This window comes from Chanodichthys erythropterus, chromosome 6, assembly GCF_024489055.1.
Source record: "Chanodichthys erythropterus isolate Z2021 chromosome 6, ASM2448905v1, whole genome shotgun sequence".
NCBI classification, from domain to species: Eukaryota; Metazoa; Chordata; class Actinopteri; order Cypriniformes; family Xenocyprididae; genus Chanodichthys; species Chanodichthys erythropterus.
In genome coordinates, this window is record NC_090226.1 from 30,742,247 (window position 1) to 30,764,818 (window position 22,572).

General features: G+C 37.0%; 1 protein-coding gene across 1 annotated transcript; it reads left to right on the forward strand.

The window, feature by feature from the left end:
- The first annotated feature begins 426 nt into the window (after nt 1-426).
- ccdc3b (coiled-coil domain containing 3b) lies at nt 427-19,796 on the forward strand. Its single transcript, XM_067387481.1, has 3 exons — nt 427-839; nt 12,100-12,274; nt 18,564-19,796. Exons 1-3 carry the CDS (start codon nt 484-486, stop codon nt 18,846-18,848), a joined length of 816 nt encoding a protein of 271 aa, XP_067243582.1. The 5' UTR covers nt 427-483; the 3' UTR covers nt 18,849-19,796.
- The last annotated feature ends 2,776 nt before the right edge of the window (nt 19,797-22,572 follow it).

A 22,572-nucleotide genomic window follows, 5' to 3' on the forward strand; every position in this document is an offset into this window, starting at 1 on the left:
AACAAAGTGACATCAGCAGTTCATGTTGCTGTTTCTGAGGGTAGCCTACTGAAAACGCAGACTATACTTTGTTAATAAAAATGTTTTGATTTTTTTTTGCTCTGCTTTCTTGGAGCCCGCGTTGCTCAGGCGTAAGATGAAAGCTGAACTGATCTGTTTTCTTCTGCAGGTCTGTAGTAGAGCTGAGCGTCACTGAAAGGCTCTCCACTAACCGCTGCGCGTAATGCACACGGCGCACAGGGAAGAATGGAGAGGGATAAGACCTATAGATCAGTTTAAATCCACAGAGATGCATTATACCTACAGCAGATAAACGGTCGTTTATATCAACGCGTATCATTCACTGCATTTGAGAGTTTGGATATTAATGGTGTGCGTTTTACGCGGACCTGGATAAGTCTGTTTTAGAGGCATATCAGAGCGAACCGCGTGGAATTGCTGTTATTAGAGGCAGTTTGCACGAGTAAAGCAAGGTTGCATGTCATGGGTTCTCTTCTGGCATTAATATTGGCGCTCTCCCTGAGCGCATCATGGGGATGCCAACTACCCCACGACTGGAGACCTCAAACGGAAGCGTGCCGCGCAGAGCTGGCGGAGATCATAGTTTTTGCCAAAGTGCTCGCCCTTCATAAGGAGTCTTACAGCGTGTACAACTACCTGCCGTGGCAGTACGACACGGATCTGTTCTTCTCCGCGGAGATCGAGCTGCTGTGCGATCAGGCATGGGGCAGCATGCTGGAGGTGCCAGCCGGATCCAGGTTCAATGTCAGCGGGTTGGGATATTTCCCCTGCTACTCGTACAGCGTCATGGAGAACAACTCCTACTATTTCTTTTTGAGGTGAGATAAAAGATTTTAAATGGCAATACGGCATCGTCTTAAAGGTGCACTTAGTAATGTTTTGCTAATTACAAAAAAGAAAACAAGAACACTTTTAAGAATGAAAGAAAAAAAAAAGATTTAAAGGTGCAATATGTAATATTTTTGCAGTAAAATATCCAAAAACCACTAGGCCCTTGTTTTATATTTTGTTCACTTGAGTACTTACAATATCCCAAAATATTTCCAACTATTTGAAAATCGTGAGAAAATTGCAATTTTAACCAAGGATCCGGGGTGTGTGAGGAGTCGCCTGTCAATTGCGTCATACCCGCGTTACCCTCGTTTTCCGGTTTTATTTTGTAGAAACCATGGAAACACCAAAGATGTTAATATTTATTTATCACGTTTTAATAGACAAGGGAACAACTGTTTTGATACATTTATAGACAGAAAACGAATTGTTATAGAGCTCAACACGTTTAGTCTTATTGTTTAAATCAATTTTCTTGATTTTTTTGCGAGTACCATGCTTTAAAATGCCTCAGAGAAAAACACTATTTTGTGAAGTAGCTAACATAGCATAATCAGATGCAGCTTTATTTTTAGTAACAATAATACATAATTTTCTCCATCATACGATACGTTTTAAAATTAATTGCATGCCATTTATCAACACAAGCCATCCAGCATTTATTAATATGATATTCTAAAATCGATCTAGTTCACTGCAGTGTGTAACAGTGTCTCACAGCAGCCGCCGAGCGACATACAGAGTAACGGTATAACATTTTCGACACAGTCAAATGTATTTAATAATAAACGGAGTTGCGTTACCTCATACTCATGACCAGAAAAGCGGAAGCGGCGCCGGCGACTGCTGCATAATAAAAGCTCTGCTGCTCGCGGCGTGTTGCGCAATCGGTTTAGCGTCCTCGTTAAGCACCAACAACTCTCGCCCTGCTCTGCTTCATATTACAATAACGTTAATAATCTCATCCATGAACAAGATTTCTTCCCGAGTCCTATCCCTATTCTTTTGCACATGTCCAAAGATACCGCTCTCAAACTTGCCGTCATCAAGCTACGCCTTTGTTTTGAATAGGCTTCTAGCGACCTCTAGCGGACAAAATTATTACATATTGTACCTTTAAGACAAATCATTCTTTTACATTGAGGGTCACTGCCACATTGAGATCACATGACTACCCATGTCATGCAATTGACTATTACTACTGATCATAAAAATGATAGAAAATTATACAATAATTACTTTATATAGTGCTTTTAGTCATTAAACAACAGGTATATCTAAACAAAACAAGCAAACAAATCAATAAAACAACAATATAAATACAGACACAACATATCAATGAAGCCTGAGTAAATAGCATAGTCCAGAGTACTGGTATTGTTGTATACAAACATAATGAGCAAGAGTAGAAAAATGAGAGCACAAACAAACCACATCAACCTGCAGCTCCGAGGCCACAGACAAAACAAAAGATAAACAGTTTTAGTGTGAAGTGACAGCAGTTAGTAAACAAGGCCTATGGGTGTCAGTATAAGTTCGAAACCAATAATGCTATTGAGCCAAATAAAATCCAGCAAAACAAAAATGTACTGTGCAGCTTTAAATGAGTGCAAATCATAAATTATGTGAGACAATAGGTATGTTTACATGCACTAATGTTCATCAATCCAAATGAATTCAATCAGATTTCATTTTCTAAAAGGTCTATATAAACCTTAAACTTTGCAATCTGATCGTTTACATGTGCATTTATGTATTCTGAACAAAATTCAGCGCATGCTAAAAGTGCTCTGGTAAACATATGAGGATAGTCGTATTTCTGGGTTTGGCATGCTTAGTTGTTTTTTCCTATTTATCAGATTACTTCAGGTCTACACCACCCTTTCAGCTCAATCTAAATTTATTTCGGATCAAACTCGATCAGATCGAACGAGGCGTACTTTTCAATCCGACTGAGCCATCAGTCTGATTACTTATTATTTCATTCGGGTGCATGTAAATGTAACTATTGTGGGAATGTGTAGAATGAGTCGCCACTATGAGAGCACTTATGTATATATCACATCAATATTATGGGATTGCATACATTTTTCGATCATTTAATATTTGTGGCATTTATGGTTGTTTGACAAAAGGGTAAACATACTGACTTAACAAAAGCTGGAATGAGCTGGCTTCAAACTTACATCTCCCATGAGCATGAGAGCTCAATCTCATAGCACACAACTGTCTGACATCTGTGATCATTGTTACCTAAGAACTCAAGAATTTATTTGCCCTTGGTTGGGTTATGTTAATGTATGATCCACCAGGGATATTCCACAAAGAATGAATACTGGGCCAAACAACTCAAATCTCCCTCTATTTTCTTTCATAACGAATGGAAAATGGCTAACTTTGTGTATAATGATCGTGAATACTGTGTATAATGATCAAAACTTTTGTCAGACTTAATTAGTTCTGGCTTGTCTTTGTTTCTGTGTTTACAGTGAGAATGAGATCACATTGGCAGATGAACTTACAAAGGATGAGGTAGCTAACAGAGAACAGAAGTGCAGCACATTTGGAAAGAGAAAGAAAGATATTATATGATACACTATTGTTATGATTTCACTTGAAGTGATTTATGTAGTAATAGCATAAGGCTTGAATCTCTTGACAAGTTTTTTTTCTTGTGTTTCCTGACTCACCCTAAAATACAATCAGTTAAACTGAAGGATGTTTAACTCCCTCGTGCATCCTACTGGATCCATCACACTCAGCACTTTTCTGGTCAAGTCTTTTACTGTGATGGTACCTCATATACTGAATGTAAACTGGTATCTCAGGGCTGACAGTATAACCTGTTTTCCCAAAGTAATCTTACTTGTTGTGTCTATGACACTTTTGACACTCGGTTGTTTCTTTAATTTCTCCATTAAAAATGTCTTAACAGTGAACATGCATCAAAGGAGAATACTATTGTTTTTTGGTATTTTTCATAGCTAATATTTTATGCAGCTTAAATACTCACCTTTAAAAAAATATTTCACACTTTTTAGATAATTTAAAATAAAATGAAAAGAAAATTAAAAATATTGACTGGAAATAGCACACCATGTTCTCTTTATAAATTGTTGGTCATGGTGGAAAAACACCATAACTACAGTAAGTAACAATAAAAAAAAAAAAAAAAAAAAAAAAAAGTATAGACCTATACAGTACATAATTTTTGCTCAATTACTATAATGGTTTATGATTAATTCACTGTTTTTTTTTTTTTGTTTTTTTTTTTTGTTTTTTTGATTATCATAGTTTTACAAATGTGACCCTAGACCACAAAACCAATCATTAGGGTAAATTCTTTTGAAATTGAGATTTATACATCCATGGTTTGTTAGGATAGGACAATATTTGGCCGAGATAAAATTATTTGAAAATCTGGAATCTGAAGGTGCAAAAAAATCAAAATGTTGGGAAAATCGCCTTTAAAGTTGTCCAAGCGAAGTCCTTAGCAATGTATATCCGTTCACAAAAACACATTTTTGATATATTTATGGTAGGAAATTTACAAAATATCTTCATGGAACATGATCTTTACTTAATATCCTAATAGATTTTTTCATCATTTACAATTGAAAGTTTTGGCACAGGAGTAAAATGATTACATTTACACATAAGAGACATTTGAAAGTTAGCCACAATAAATAATGAAGGTATAAAAAGTGTCCAATGACCTCCATGTAAAATAACAAACAAAACACTTTATGGTAACACTTTATTTTACAGTGTCATTGTTACAAATGTTACATGTAGTTACTATAGTAATAACAGTAAATTATGCATAGTTACATGCAACTAACACTAAACCAAACCAAACCCTAATCTTATCCCTACAGTAAGTACAAGTAGTTAATTAATATTCCTCAGTACTTAAATGTAAAATTACACTGTAACAAAGACACCTTAAAATAAAGTGTAACCCACTTTATTTAATAGTGCCCTAGTTATACGTTACTATATGTACTTACTATAGTAATAACAGTAAATTATGCATACATGCAACTAACCCTAAACCGAACCCTAATCTTACCCCTACAGTAAGTACATGTAGTTAATTAATAGTACTCAGTATTTATTTGAGTAATTACAATGTAACTACAGCACTGTAAAATAAAGTGTAACCAAAATTTTATGTTTTTTTTTATTAATAATTATTAATTAATAATAAATAATGTTAAAATAATAATTAAACCCCTGCAAAAAGAAAATTGTTTGCAATTGAAAAAGTTTTACCTAAGAGACACTAATTAGCACTAATATACAGAACCATATTGCAATGTCTTTTTTTTTTTTTTTACTACATGTGACTAGGGTCAACCCAGGTCACTGTGAATGAAGTCATAACCATTAACAGAAAGAGAGAGTGAAGGTTTCAGATTGATTTCATGTTATTATAAAATGACCTGACATTAGGTCTCTGAAAAGATTTGCCAAATTTTATGCCTGAAAAAGACTAAATATAAAAAGTAAGAAACAATTAAGGAATAATTGACAACAGATGATTGTAAGTATGTGTGCTGGATGAGTTAGGAACACTCATCAGTTTAGTAATTTTAAAAAAGCATAGCCGTGCAGTTTATAACAAATTATTAACATTCTTGAAACATATGTCAACCAGATAGAATAAAGAATTAAACAATGCCATGGCACAGATTTTATTAATGGACTGTAGTTAAATAACTGCTCCGTATTCCTTGACACAGTGCTGTCCTGTGAACATAAAATGTAGCTTTTCTCAATCTGTGGGAAAGCTAAAAAGTTTATTAATTCTCCCAGTCTCAGAGACAGAGCAGTTCTGGAATTCTTTACACTCAACTTAATTACACAGGATACACAGTGTCGAACTGCTCAGGTGGCCTGAGGGCAGCAGGTTAAAGGTCCGATGGAGTGTTAACAGGCTGTTTTGGCATTTTATCAGGTGTTTGGGAGTTCAAGTTTACAGTTTTTGTCTCTTGTTATCTGAAAGATTATTCATCAGGAAAGTAATTTTCTTGATAGCAGGTCAGCACTGACCTCACATTCTCCACATTAGCCTTGATTTCTCTGTAAAGTGCTTGGGATGTTGAGCTTGTGGAGACAGGTAGACCAGCCTCCCCTACACCACTGTTCCCTTGTGTTGCTCAACTTTCTTAGGTCTTCTTTGTCGCATCTTCCTCTTTATGATGCACCAAATGTTTTCTATGGGTGAAAGATGTGGACAACAGGCTGGCCATTTCAGTACCCGGATCCTTCTTCTACGCAGCCATGATGTTGTAATTGATGCAGTATGTGGTCTGGCATTGTCATGTTGGAAAATGCAAGGTCTTCCGTGAAAGAGACGATGTCTGGATGGGAGCATATGTTGTTTTAGAACTTGGATATACCTTTCAGCATTGATGGTGCCTTTCCAGATGTGTAAGCTGCCCATGCCACACGCACTCATGCAACCCCATACCATCAGAGATGCAGGCTTCTGAACTGAGCGCTGATAACAACTTGGGTTGTCCTTGTCCTCTTTAGTCCGGATGACATGGCATCCCAGTTTTCCAAAAAGAACTTCAAATTTTGATTAGTCTGACCACAGAACAGTTTTTCACTTTGACGCAGTCCATTTTAAATGAGCCTTGGCCCAGAGAAAACGCCTGCGCTTCTGGATCATGTTTAGATATGGCTTCTTTTTTGACCTATAGAGTTTTAGCCGGCAACGGTGAATGGCACGGTGGATTGTGTTCACCGACAATGTTTCCTGGAAGTATTCCTGAGCCCATGTTGTGATTTCCATTACAGTAGCATTCCTGTATGTGATGCAGTGCCGTTTAAGGGCCTGAAGATCACGGGCATCCAGTATGGTTTTCCAGCCTTGACCCTCACACACAGAGATTGTTCCAGATTCTCTGAATCTTTGGATGATATTATGCACTGTAGATGATGATAACTTCAAACTCTTTGCAATTTTTCTCTGAGAAACTCCTTTCTGATATTGCTCCACTATTTTTCGCCGCAGCATTGGGGGAATTGGTGATCGTCTGCCCATCTTGACTTCTGAGAGACACTGCCACTCTGAAAGGCTCTTTTTATACCCAATCATGTTGCCAATTGACCTAATAAGTTGCAAATTGGTCCTCCAGCTGTTCCTTATATGTACATTTAACTTTTCTGGCCCCTTACTGCTACCTGTCCCAACTTTTTTGGAATGTGTAGCTCTCATAAAATCCAAAATGAGCCAATATTTGGCATGTCATTTCAAAATGTCAAACTTTCAACATTTGATATGTTATTTATATTCTATTGTGATTAAAATATATGCGATTTGTAAATTATTGCATTCCTTTTTTATTCACAGTTTGTACAGTATCCCAACTTTTTTGGAATCGGGTTTGTAGAAACATTGCCTAAAGAAGTTAGCCTGTCCCTCATTTCTTGATCTCTTGTATTTCACAGCAAAACCAGTGAGACATGCCGTGATGTCATTCAATGAACAAATTCACTCAGGGTTCATGCAGTCCTGTTGCTTTCCAGAATGTTTCACTTAGAGTAATGCTGAAAGATTCTGTCATACATCTGTGCTTCAAGAGAACACTGGAATTGCCATATGATAGCTTTGTTTAAGGAACATTCTAATATTTAAGCAATTATGCATGTGATGAACTTGCACACACCTAATCCATTCTGCATATTCAAACTAAAGCCTCATGTGTTGTTCTGACACACATAAGTAAAGGTACCAGTGTCAACAAGGTCAAACCGAGGTGTCAAGGCATTTAAATTTGCGTTGTTTGATTTAAAATGGTTAATTGAGGAGGGATTAAATTATGATTTATGACTACAATTATGCTAATCTAAAAAATAATGTGTTGTGGACCATGTTTATGGTACTTTTATCTGCTTTTTTCATAGCTCAATGGCATCTCATTTATTTTCATTGTATGTACATGTATAAGAGCATTCAAACAAGTCTGCTTTCTTTTCAGAAAAACAAGAGTGAATGGTTTGGGAATTTTTGGGGCTTAGATATAATGGAAGACCTCTGGTTCTTTGTTTATCCTTACTTTTACTCCATTTTCTGGGTGCCGAAGCAGTGAACATTTCCATTGTGCTCTCTGGTGACTTCCATATTTCCTGTGAAATGTTCTTAACAAGAGTCCACAAAGCCACGCTTAATTCATCATGGCGTTCAGTGCGCTGACTTAATTCCGGAGAAGACAAAGGGAAATACGTCTTCGAAATGGTCCACTTGTTGAGCAGACTTTGCTTCAGTGCACATGTCCAACTTTTCTTCCCCGTCTTTTTATGTCCCAGATGTCATGAATCTAAGCCATGAACCAATCAGGCAGCTGGTTCCATTTTGGCAAGACAATTCTCACCAGTCAAACCATCAAACCATCAAAGCCTGAGAAACTGGAGACACTCTGCATGGAAACAATAATTAATGCAATATGGTGCATAGAACAACTACATTCAGGTTTTCTTTGAGAGGCTCTCATTTTTAATCGAGGGTGGCCAGTAAATTATAAATGTTATATCCTGATAATGTGAATATGTGTAGTATATCAGGAGGAACCCTTGGAAAGTTATATGGTATTGGTTATTAGCATTATGCATTATGGAATTATTAACAGAGCTGCTCGCACTTGCAAACACTGCTCTCAAGAAATGTATTGTAAAAGCTGACCTTAAATGTATTGAAATATACATCACATAGCAGCATAAACTATGCAAATTGACATGCCGTCACATGTTCCATGAGCTTGCTGTAATCCACAGTTTATCTAAACATTTGTATCTCAAAACATTTACAAAAAAACAGGCACTTTTATTTAGCAAGTTTGCAATGCCTTGCATGTTTACTAAATATTTATCTCTTACTCATAGAGCTTCTTTTTGGATTCTCAGCAGAGTGTGACACTGTCCTTTGGAATGCACTTAGAAAATACATTTTCCTTCAAGGAATATTTTTTTCCAGAAATGGAAATTCTGTTACCATTTACTTACCTTCATCTTTAAAAACAAAACAAAACAAAACAAAACAAAACACTAAAACAGAAAGGAAGAAAAGTTGAAGGATGCACATGCTCCTGAATGGAACAAGCTGGCAAACATGACCATGTCAAGATCCAAAAAGGACAAGAAACCCCCTCTTTAAAATATCTTAAAAGTTGTCTATACAACTCCATCCATCTATTCTCCAAAATGCTTGTATTAAGTGTTCTGGAAATAATAAAAATAATAATAACAACATTACAGAAAGGTGCTTTTTTGCTCTTTAAGGTGCTCAACTCCCATGGTCACCATAAACTGATATTGTACGGGAAAAAAGAAATGTGTAGATTCTTCAAAATATATCCTCTTGTACTCCACACAAAATGAACAGCATAACAGTTTGCTCAAGCTGAGGCTCAAGCCGAAATGGCCCTCAAGACAAAAAAGATTCTGGAGCTCAGTTAAAATCCATCTGATGATTCTGAAACTCTAGTTGGATCTAGATGTTCCAAGTCTGGCGCTGAGCACAGGATTTGTAAAAGCCCCTGAGCTTCTGATGCCCCTCTAAAGAGACTGAATTAGATCCAGATGGAGGAACTCGCTGCTGTCAAGGTCCAAAGCCAATGTTTCCATCAGGGAAAATGGGCTATAGAAGCCAGGTGGAAAACTATTCACCTCAAACCCATTTCCCTCATTGACAGCAATGGCATTTGAAGCCAACAAAACCTTTGAACAAAGCTTACATATGATTTTATATGCCTATATATGGGGGGGGGGGGGGGGGTTGTATCACACACAGTTTCTGTTAAATCATGTTAATCTTGAGTACATATAGAGTACAATAGATACGCTAAACCGAGTCTTTCCGGAAAAAGCCGAGATCCCGGAGGCGTGTCTGCCATCAGTGCTGTGGGCGGAGCTAAAGTGTCATGAGCAAGCGCAGCTTCTGCATAGAGATCGCATGCTAGCTGCGACATCATTATGAATAAAAAGGGAACAAAAATGTTCATGTTGTTTACATTATATGCACTTGTGCGCCGATTTCCAACAAAACACTGACATCTGATGCAGCTTTACTCACCGCCGGCAATCTGCAAATCCAGAGCCGAACTGGGACTTGTTTACAACGTATCATCACCGAATTCAACAAACATACATGCACAACTCCGTTGCTGCCTTGGAAAAACAAACTTCATCCTCAGTGCCCATAACGCTGGGTTCTTTGGGAAGCTGAAAAAGGTAATCTTTCCCTCACAACCAAAAACACACTCCTTTGGTGACAGGAGCTGCGTCTCATTTCGGAGGCTGCATACTGCATACTTTTCTTAAGAAAAGTGACTGTACAAAAAATTGACTGATATTCATTGTGAGGTGTGAAATACTGTAATTTCTTTCTTGCGTTGCAATCTAATGGTTATTTTTCTTAAATGAGACTGCCTCGATGATGTATGCAGCCTTCAAAGGGTGCAGCCCCTGAATTGGGACACAGCCATTGTTGAAAAAACTCTCTGCTTCCGTATCCCGAACGAGACGCGTTGATGGGCGTGCTCTTGCTCTGGGTGATGTGTGTGTGCACGCTTATCAGGGAGAAGTGCCTATACAAGGAATTCCACTCTCTTTTGATGTCATACAGGACACACCCGAATCCTGTACTGAAACCGGAAGTAGTGGATTTGGCACAGAAATACTCCATCATATGTCCAACTCGTGTTCTGAAACTTTGGCCATGTTTAGCATGAGAATGCAATTACCCCCCCCCCCCCCCCCCCTTTAATTACCCAGACTGTTCAATAAACCATTCAAAAAAAAAAAAAAAAGATGCCTTGTGGGAATTCTCTAACATATGCACATGCATTAACTTGTCATTTGTTGTAACTGCTTTCCTTTTTCCAAATGACTAAAATTGAAAAATATACATTGATGATTACACAAGCGCTTCAAACCATTAAGCTTGCATTTTGATGTCTTAAAGGAGTACACAAAAAGAGAGCAAAAAAAAAAAAAAAAGAAAAGAAAAAAAGAGAGATTTTCCTGCAAGCTGATGGTGGCCAAATTAAACACTGAATAAAGGAGAACAAGCATTGTGAAGAGTCCGTATGAAAAGTGTGTCTCATTTCCCCACATTGTGCCAATGTAACCAAGTTTTTTTTTTTTTTTTTTATCAATATTTTTAAAACCACCCTTGAAACTTTGATAACAGACTTTCCTCATTTCCTCACCACTGGGAGGTGTGTGTGTGTGTATGTGTGTTGATGTGTGAAAGTTTGCAAGACTGCAGGCGGAAACAGCAAGAAACCAGCCAAAGAGCAGCTTTGAACGCCAATCACAAATAATGAATTCTTCACTCAGATAAATAGAGATACAAGAGAAAGAACAGAGAGGAAAGAATAGCAATGTGTATAATCAGTTAGACATATAAGCTGCATAATTAACCTCTTATTTGTATTATATATGTTTACTCTACTCACTATTTTGCTTTAAATATAATACTTTTGCTATTGCTTTAGGAAAAACAAATTCAAAGGCAGCTTTAATACAAACACACACATGTAAAGAACACAAATAGAGCTGGTACCTCCCCTCTCCTAGACTGCTTTTCTGTGTAAAAATATATGGGTCATTGACATTAAGTGTCCCAAGTGGTGGTGAACTATTACAGCGCTGAGGCCCACACAGGAGAAACAAAAATACACGAAGATTGTGCAACTTTTGTGGTGTAGCATGCTATTGTAGTGCTAATTTTGTTGCTCATGTTTGATACACCCTCTATGGTGTGTATAAACATTGCAACCTGCCAAAAATATACATTATTAAGCAAGATTTACATTTTCCATGACGCTAACATGATGCTATGCCATTGATAGGTATTCCAAGTGGTTTTAAGTATGTTGCTAGGTATTTACTAAAGTGCAAAGTAGTTTCTACTATAGTTGGTTGGTTGCGGGCTCAAATTAGTCCAACCTAAAGCTCTATGGTTTGGATATGGCCTTCACTGTAAGTTTATGCCTTTTTTTTTTTTTTTTTTTTTGATAATTTATCATGCACTTCATAAAATTGTTAAGTCAAATTACTTAGAAAAGTAATAGCACAGCTCTTCTCAGTAAGCCTGATAAATTATCATTCATGTCTATAGCACAGATGGTGTGGGAAGAGTTTAATATTTAGAGTAAGCGATTTGTTCAAATCATATTCCACACATAATGATTATTTGTCATATAGTGTTGCGTGTGTTATGTTTCTTCTCAGGATGGATGAAAACTACAGTATCATTCCTCACGGAGTCAACTTCCAGGACCCCATCTTCCCGGACACACCGGAGAACCACCGCATGTTTTCCAGCTTATTCCAGTTTTCCAACTGCACAGCTGGCACACAGGTTCACATGTACACCCCAGACTGGGAGGTCCAAGAGGACAACCGAGTGAGCTACTTTTAATATATTAAAATAATAATAATAGTAACTTGCATTATTACACCATATGTCAGAGCACTGCCCACAAGGATATGTCTCTGACAAGTTTGTGTAGTTTTGATCATTTTTTTGAGGAGGAGAGCATAGCTTGCAGGCTGTCCATGTTGGAATTTGAAAATTTTAATTTATGTCAAAGTGTTGTAGAGGTCCATTGGACACACAGACTATTAGGTCAATAAGATGTGGAAAGTGTTTAAATCTTATTAGATAAGATTTGCAACTGACTTTTGAATCACAACCCACCCATTAAAAACCTCTGTTATAGACTCCTTTAAAGTTACCTTGTTTCGATAGTCCACTTTAGACATTCTACTGACCTTAACTTTAATACTATGTCAGCTACCAGTCTAAAGTATTAGTGAACTGTCTGCTTAACCCTCTGGAGTCTGAGGCTGATTTGGGGCCTGGAGAAGTTTTGACATGCCCTGACATTTGTGCTTTTTTCAGTTGTTCATAAACATATTAATGGAAAAAGTGTCATTACACTGTATTCAGCACAAACTAGGCTACAATAATATGTGAAGAACATGTATGTACATGTTTGTGTTTTTGAAGGAATAACATTTATGCGTGGTTATTGAAAAAACAAAAAACGTAAGTCACTGAAATAAGGCCAAATAAAGTATAGTAAATCTGTGTTCACAATACTTTTGGGTATTGGAGGTTGTAAACTAGAGTTTTTGCTTCAAAATTATGTAAAGATTATGCTGCCTACTCCTTCATATAAAACAATATATTGATTTAGTTTTTGTAAGACACTTTTAGCCAAGAAACACAGTATGCGAGGAGGCGTGAATCACCACTGAAAATGGGCCATTCTCACCTGATTACATAAACACAGAAGGTTTGTTTTTGATTTGACTTACATGATTTAAAACCTGACATCTTAACGTTTTTTTAGACATAAGTGTAATTTTTCTGTGATTAGTATTCACTAAGTTACAGTTCATTTTCTGAGAATTATCAGATTGGATTTCGTTCAGAGGGAGAGGAGAGATCACGCATCATGTTAGTTTTCTTTATTTTACAAAAAGCACAACATTTTGTTTTTACTTTGAGTGTATATAAATAAAAGAAGATATTCTATAGTTTCAATTGATATATTACTTATGTCTCTATGACAAAAAATGACGGAGTATTTTAGGTCTGTTTTGCTGCAATGTGAAAAAAAAAAACGCCGGCGCGTTTTTAGACCTCAGAGTGTTAATATCTGCTAGCACTTTATTTTGATGCTCCCCTAACAGACATTCCAATTTTGCAAGTACATTTTAACTTATTCTACTAACCCTAACCCAAGAGTCCGCAATACTTTAATGATACTTAATACTTTAACCATTGTGTTCAGTTCTAGGACTTTCAGTTTGTTGTCACTCCTGTCTCATGTTCCCTGTTCCACCTTGCAGACACTCATCACGGACACTAACCACCTTCGCAGCTGTCCGTCATTTACCTGTGTGTATTTAAGTTTTTGCTTGTGTTCAGTTCTTTGTCTGGTATAGTCTGTTAAAGGGATAGTTCACCCAAAAATTTTATGTTTATCTGCTTACCCCCAGGGCATCCAAGATGTAGATGACTTTTTTTCTTCAGTCGAACGCAAATTATGATTTTTAACTGCAACCGCTGCCGTCTGTCAGTCAAATAATAGCAGTAGATGGGAACTTCAACTATAACAGTAAATAAAACTTGCTTAGACAAATCAAAATTAAACCCTGCGGCTCGTGACGACACATTAATGTCCTAAGACACGAAACGATCGGTTTGTGCGAGAAACCGAAAAGTATTTATATAATTTTTTACCTCTAATACACCACTATGTCCAACTTCATTCAGCTTCCTGTTAGTGAGGTCAAAAAACGCGTTCTGAAGACGGAAGTGATGTCTCGCCCATATACTTCAATGAGCGCGAGACATCACTTCCGTTGTCAGAGCGCGATCTGACCTCACTAGCCGGAAGCTGAATGAAGTTGGACATAGTGGTGTATTAGAGGTAAAAAATTATATAAATACTGTTTGGTTTCTCGCACAAACCGATCGTTTCGTGTCTTAGGACATCAATGTGTCGTCACGAGCCGCAGGGTTTAATTTGGATTTGTCTATGGAAGTTTTTTCAACTCTTATTGTTCAAGTTCCCAATCACTGCTATTATTTGACTGACAGACGGCAGCGGTTGCAGTTAAAAATCATAATTTGCGTTCGACTGAAGAAAAAAAGTCCTCTACATCTTGGATGCACTGGGGGTAAGCAGATAAACATCAAATTTTCATTTTTGGGTGAACTATCCCTTTAAGTGTGTTTGCAAATTGCCTTAGATATATATATATTAACTTTGTTGTATTGAACGTTAATCATCTGCCTTCGTTTGAATCCTGCAAGCACGTGACATAAAGTTAGTTGACATGTAGTTGCAAATTAATGAGTTAAGGCCTCGATATACTTCAAACAATGTTCTTTTTCGTTCTTCGTTTAGGAGTAAAACGAAGTTCAGAATGCGTGAGCAGCGATATACTGAAATCGAACATCTGACGCCGCCCACACTGCTGAGAGTGACGGTTAGATGAATATGTAAATATGAGCTGAACACTTTCTTCTCGGTAATAAAATAAACAACAAAAATTAGAAAACTGCAAGCCTTTTTATAGAAAGCATAAGAAAAGCGTCTGATCATAACAACATTGTTATATAGCATGAGCTCTGCAAATTAGCACTCCAGTCATGTCACGTTTATTTATATAGCACTTCATTCAAGAGACTGCTTAAAAGCAAGCAGCTTTACAGTGTCATTTCATCAGAAGCACAACTTCATTTTGTACTATAAAGCTGCTATCCAGTGTGTTCATGTTTTCACCCGCGGAGCTCTTACCTCAACGAACTCTACAGATGAAATGAGTCATAGAAGAGTTCCACGCAAATGAAGGCGGAGCCTCGGCGCACACCTCCTGTTACATTATCGTCACGGACCAATGGTAGTATGGTGTTTTGCAGCTGAAGCGAACTTTTCCTGAAAGTTTGCTTTGGCAAGCCGTTTCGAACTTCAGAAAAAAGAACACAAAACAAACTTCGTTTTGGCCTGATTTTGTTCGAAATGACGTCACATCAGTTTGTTCTTCGATTTCGTTTGAAGTACATCGGGGCCTTACGTTGACTTGTACTTCTGGAGACTCAAGGTAGTTTGCAGTTCTGGAAAACGGTGGCACTGAAGACTAAGAATTAAGGCAAAGAAATAAGTGTGAAACCACAAGAAACTCAAGTCTTTTGCAGATAACGTCTTTTCTTCTTGACATGTTTTTTTGTTTGTTTGTTTTTTCATCTTTCTCTTCATTTCACTGTCCAATGGTCATGCCTTAATTTTGCAATTTCTAGTTTTGCATTAGTTTTGCATCCTTCTCATGGGCATTTAATAATTTTTCAGTTTCAGTGAGAATATTTTGTTTTTGGTTTTTTGGCTCATTTTATCTGTTACAAAAAAAAAAAAAAACACCCTGCTTAATACTGCTTAATGCACATTTTTCGCTTCCAGCCCTCGTTTACAGATATATCACTTATAAATAATTATATACAAAATGAATAGTAGTTACTAAGACTGATGTGGTTTGGAATTGGTAAAGTGTGCTTGGAAAAGAAATCTGATCAGAATATCGACTTGCATAATGTCTACCGTAACACATAATAATTATGCATGAATCAACATGGAGCATGTTTATTGTAGTATTAATAAGAGACTCCTTTCCAAACTTGCCCCATCCTTGCTCGCTGTGTGCTTGTCTGTATGCACGTTGATGGATATTATTAGGGAGACAGACACACCATAGTGAGAAAACAAGTGTGGAATGGCAGTATTGCTTGTTCAGGTCTTTTGCATGTCTGTTTGTGTTTCTCTTGGCTCTAGCAGAAGTTTTAGTGGCTACTGAATGCTGAACATATAAATCAACATTTCAGTGGAAGATGTGCCTAAACCTCAGCTAGTCTGCCTGAGAAATCCTGCAAGAAAAAGTAGGCAACTTCTCTCAAGAATCCAAACTAACTGACATTTTCAAACCTATATTTTGCTGTGAATTGTTATTCACCATTAAGTATAGTTTATGTCAGGGTCCAAGTCTAAAGGGAATTTAGAGAAATGATTGCTGGGATATTAACATTCCTCTCTGGACATCTTTTCTTCTTTAGCTTTTCACTTGGGAGAACATGTTTCTTATAATGTTGGTGGTATGTTTAAACTCTAAACCAGAGGTTCTCTGCCATAAACAGCAACTCCACATTGGGCTGTGGGAGATTTCTATGAAAAGTATCTTATTGATGGCATATTGCTTGAGCATAATCTTTATAGCAAAATAGTTTGCTAGTTCATAGTGGTACAAAACATAATTCACTCTTCTTATTTGTATTAGGACCTAATTCAAATATATAACTGTGAGGAACACTTTCAATTTATTGTGGTTAAAACAGCAAGAAGTGTTTTTTTTTTCAAAGCTGACACCATAACTACAACAAAAGGGTGTATATAACCCAGGTTCCCTGAGAAAGGAACAAGACACTGCGCCATTACGTTGGGGCTATAGGAACGTGTCCAGCATGATCGTTGTCTGAAGCACACGTGAAACATGCTAACTAGTTGGCAGACAGCTATAACATCACGTGGAGCGCCCATGCATATAAAAGTGTGCCTGCAATAGACATTATCAGCCTTTTTGTCTTCAGGAGCCGCTTCTCTATGTGTGCATGTGAATATATTGTTGCTCAATGTGAGCTTATGCCAGTTTAGAGAGTGAGTATCGCCAGCTTTCATTATGGCTAGTGATGCACTTAAGCTCTTTGTCATTTTGTTCGAAGCCTTTCTTTTTTTCTGTGGAACCCAAAAGGGCAAAATTTAGAAGATTTTTTTTATTATTACATTAGAATGGTGTGAATATGATTAAATGATGACAGAAACTTCATTTTTGGGTGAACTATTCCTTTAAAGGGGTGGTTCATTGCGATTTCACTTTTTTAACTTTAGTTAGTGTGTAATGTTGCTGCTTGAGCATAAACAGTATCTGCAAAGTTACAGCGCTAAAAGTTCAATGCAAACGGAGATATTGTCTTTTAACAAAAGATTAACAAAAACGACCGGTTTGGACTACAACGAGCTTAAGCATTAAGACATGTTTAACTGCGCCCCAAAAACACAATCAAGCCTAGAAAAAAAACACTGAACCACCCCTTTAAAACTATAATCATCCAAGCAGTCCTGGCTGAATTTTTATGTTAAACTGGATATCATAAAGAATTAATTAAGCAATAACATTTCCCCTGCCTTTACCATATGTCTGTGAGAGCAGTCAACAAAAGATTGATCCCTGTAGGAATTGAAAGTAGCAGCCAATGGAAATCAACCCTGTCTTGTTCAATTAACAATCATGTAAAGGTTTTTTTTTTTTTTTTTTTTTTTTTACATTCATCTTGGCCAACTTTTTTTTCTTTTCCTGATCCAAGTTCTTTTGTATGACCTCATTACTCAGTACTTTCATTTCCTAAATATATTCCACATTGATGACAGTCTTTACATGTTTATATCCCATAAATCTACGATCACATCTGACCTACACACAGGTTCAGGTGCAAGCATGATTATTAGAGCTACCCAGGAAATCCACACTTACAGAAAAAGCCCAGCTGTGACTAATTTTCAGATGTAAAATCTTTTCAGACTCAGGAACACACGTGAGAGGAAAGCATCGAATGCTTTGTTTTTCCCAGGATTAAGAAGTTACTGTTACATATCAAGAACAACAAATGTTATCAAAAGTTTCAAATGAGTTTCAGCTGCTTTGATTTCCAACTGATAATCACAGCCTGATTAAATTACAGCCAAAGTAATCTTTTTTTTTCTCTCTCTCTCTCTCTACACCATACTCTTTGTACTTTAAACCACATGCCTCATGTACAGTAAGTTGACCATTGAAGGAATTTATACCAAGCTGTGCTTCCATAAAAAAAAATAATAATAATGAAAAACATATAAAAAACAAATATTAAATAGCTATTTTCTGTATGGCTGTGATTTTGTTTTGTGTAACCTTTTTGCTTTTGGTGAAAACAGAAAGTTGCTAGAATCTTTTACAGTTCATGAATATTCTACTTGCTTTAAATAGTCACAAAACAGTCTGCTTCTTAAATTTACTTTAAATCATGTTTATAGGAGCCATTTTGTATTTTGTACTTCCTGTTTATTTCTATTTACTTCCTGTTTACTTTAATTTAGCTATGGTGCTCCAATGTGCAGAAGGCCTTATTTGAGGAGGAAGAGAAAGTCAGAAACCTCTCTCAGAAAGTGAAGATCCTGGAAAAGGCCAACAATCACCTGAGGGACAAGGTGAAGAACATGAAACGTCTCTTGAGGCAGGCCAAACAAGAGACCAAAGAGCCGGTTCAAAGCTTCAAACAGCTTCATGAAGCCAAACCAGAGGTACCCCATCCACAACAGGACACCACCCAGGACCAGAAGCCTCCTCTCAGGAAAATCCTGCCAAAAAAGCTCAAGAACTAAGAGCCGTTCCTGCACTAAAGGAAACTTGATTAATATGATGGTGTATTGGCAGATCTAGATGATGGGGTCATAGGGATCTATGAAGATAGTGTAGCCTTCAAAAGGTTCTCATGTGCAATGAACCTTCTCCTGTGAATTATCCTTCAAAATGAATATCTTGCAAAGAGGCATTTGACTAGTTAAATTGTTCTTTAATGACTTCAGAAGGTTTAGACAAACAACATTTTCATTTAACTAGATGTATAATATCATCAAAAGGCAAAATAACAAAAATCAAACAATGTTTTGACATTATAATCATCAATCCATCAATTGATACTTGATCAAAATGTGAAAATACTGATATAAATTACAACTTTCAACCACAACATGAGGTTGCAAAAGCAAATTTTGTCTTTCTGCCTATATGCAGATGTTAATCGGGCAGAGCCTGACAAGATCACGGATACAGATCAGAGTCTTGTGAATTTATTTGGCCAAGTGGTTACATGGAAAAAAAAAAAAGTCACCTTTTCACATTACTGTAAGTTAGCTGAAAACTCAAAGAAACATCCATTTTATACAAGAGGGACACAAAATTTGTTTAGAAGTTCTATACATAGTCTTGTTTGACCATTTATGGCTAAAATATCTTAAGTCAATGCACATCATGAATATCCTGGTTTAGGATCAGCTTTCCCTTTTCAATTTGATTTTTAAAATTTTTTTATGAGTTTAATTGTAAGTATAATTGCAAACAGGCTGCTGAGCACCTGACACACACACACACACACACATACACATATATATATATAAATATATATAACCTTTACTCAGTGAAGCTAAAGTGAATGTTCACCATTTAAGGTACCGTTTACTGACAATGTTTTTAAAATGGTGTTTTTAATTGTAAAAATTGTAGTATTATCATTTTCTACTTATCACATTCACATGTATTCCAATGAGTAATTAAATAAACGTCACATTTTCCTTAATATTTGTCCATACTTTTTATGTTTCTTTTATAGTTAATGAATCTAATGATGTCATAAAAAAACAATGTTTGTGTTTGCCTTTAAAGGTGACGTGTGTAGTTTTTGTCCAATTAAATGTTCTCTAGAATAAAAATGTCTCCTCCGCCTAAAAGTAAAATATCATAAAAATCATAATTAAATAATTTGACAGTCTGTCATTTACATCAGTGATGATGACTATTGGCATCTTCACCTGAATCATCACCCTCTGTTTTTCTGATTCATCGCCCCTGATTTCTGGTATAATATTTCAGCAGACAAAGGTCACGTTAAATAGTAAAATGTCTTCATTGCTTTCACTCGTAGTACAAGCTGTCAAGTGTGGTCTTGCCAGGCTATGATATGAACAACAGGCAGGAAGTACATTAATGCAGGTCGGGTTTGATTGGCACATTTAATTGGATAGAAGAAGAATGGGTGATATATTGCATCCACAGTACAAAATTTCATTCAGTCCGAGACTTGTCACTAGAATGAAATTTAGTCCAAGAGGCTTCAGAGGCCTGAGAAAGATACCCTACTTCCTCTCATGACACATCTCAGGAATTTGAAGCCCTTGGAGGAACACTGTTTCCAAATACATACACACGCTGGCCAAATTTCTGACTCAGACGTGCAATAAGAATCATTTTTAGACCTTAAAATAGGCTGAACTCTACTGAGGATATCGAAGGGATCATAAAGTCTGTCTGGGTTTCTCCCTGTGCTTGAGAAACTCCCAAACTAATGCTCATTTACGACTTGCGCAATGTGATGCTAAGCCAAGTATAAAGTAAAAAGCGAAAATGTTTCCTCAGATCCCAATCTCTAAGATTTTCTGAACATATCTGAAGAGAAATCATAGACCATATCATGGAATTTTCTTGGCAGACCCATTGCTTGATAAATTTTTCTCAACACTATTTCCAGGAGTGTTAAACCCAATCATTTCCATATGCATGTGACTGTTCCTGAATGGGGGAGGAGGGAGGGGGTTAACTTTGAACAACTGAGACTTAAAAAACTTTAGTGTGTTCACTTTTGCAATCATCTGAGGAAAGTGATATTGTGGTAAGTTTATGAAACGGAGATGTGTGACAGACATTTGTAGACTTCTATATATAAATGTCCAAACCAACAGCACAGAACATTGGCATTTTTAACAGGATGCAGACACTGGATGACCTCTTTTTAAAGCACTACATCATAGTAGTGCTGCACCCTGCAAGAATCTGTCATTACTCCATGAACACGCTCCAAAGACGATATACACACACTGCGTTTTGAACATAAACCATTTTCTCAGTCAAGCTGTAGAACAGATGTCTTGACACTATGGTGTGCTGCAGTGATCTTCCTTAAAAACGTAATGCTTATTATATACATGACTTTCTTTTATTTTTTTCCTTCTGTTGATATTTTCAATGGAATGTTGCAATCCATTCAATTCAGAAACTTGGAATTTCCTACTTGATTTCACTAGAATGCCACATGACGGATTTCCAACCTGGAAACTTTCACAGATGTGCAAATTTAATTTTTGGCTGATGCTCTATTAAATTGCAAATGTAATATGTGAGCAATGGCTTCACTATAAGAATAGCAATGTGCATTGTAACACTGCAGTGAGATATAAGATTTTTTAAAAGACATTACTTTTACAAATAAATAGAATTTCAAAAATATTCTGATCTATTTTCACATGCCATTTTTGTCTTATGCTATGAGTGACAGCTGTAAATAGAAACATTTGACGTTCTCCAGAAAGCAAGCACAAATACACACTGGAGCATTTCCAAAACAGTTTCACCAAAATGGTATTATTACAATATCAACATTTCAGGGTCCTTAGCACTCACAGGAACCCCTGTGTTGTATCATACCTGATGATTTTGGAGTTAATTATTTAAAATGCAATTTATTATTGTCCAAAAAAAAAAAAAACACAAACTTTAGTGTCAGGTTGTCATGTTGTAATGCTGAATATAATGGTAGAATTGTGTGTATTATGACATGCCAGGACCCAATCTGAGATCCACCAATCAGAGTGGTTCCCGAATCTCAATTGATTTTTTGATTGGTTAAATCCAGCCCCTCAGCACCCACAGGATCGGCACCTAAGGGAGGAGCCAGGGTGGAGTAGAAGGAGTGCAGAGCCAAGGTGGAGCAGGAAGGCTGACAGGCCAAGAGTGCAGTCATGGGCTTGGAGGACCAAGATGAAGCCAGGGAATCCGCCTCATCGAGCCAAGCTGGGGATCGGGAGGCCTGAAGCAGAGCCGGAGAGCTGGAGGGAGCTAATAGAGAAGGCGGAACTGAGGAGCTGGACGGCCCCAGCATGGGCAGCAGAACCAGGGTTACCCCAGCTGGACAGATCTAGCAGAGGGAATGTAACCAACGGCAGGGGAAAGACTCCAGACAGGACCGTGCCATCGCAGCCAGTTGCATTTTTCTTTGTCACACTTTTGCAATCCACACATTAAACAATGACAATAACTGACAGAGAATTTTAAAATCAAAGAACGCAATAGGAGAGAGCGGCAACAGCACTGGTAAGGTCTCATTACTTTTAATGAAGATAATTGTGTGTCACGTGTCTGCGACTAACTTTCACTTTCATATGCGACAGTTTGAATCAATTTAGCAGCTTGCTAAAGAGATCTGTGGCGATGCGTGATGCAGTAGTGTCATATCTGACTCTCACATGTTTCAGTTTTAGTATTTTAAGAGAAGTA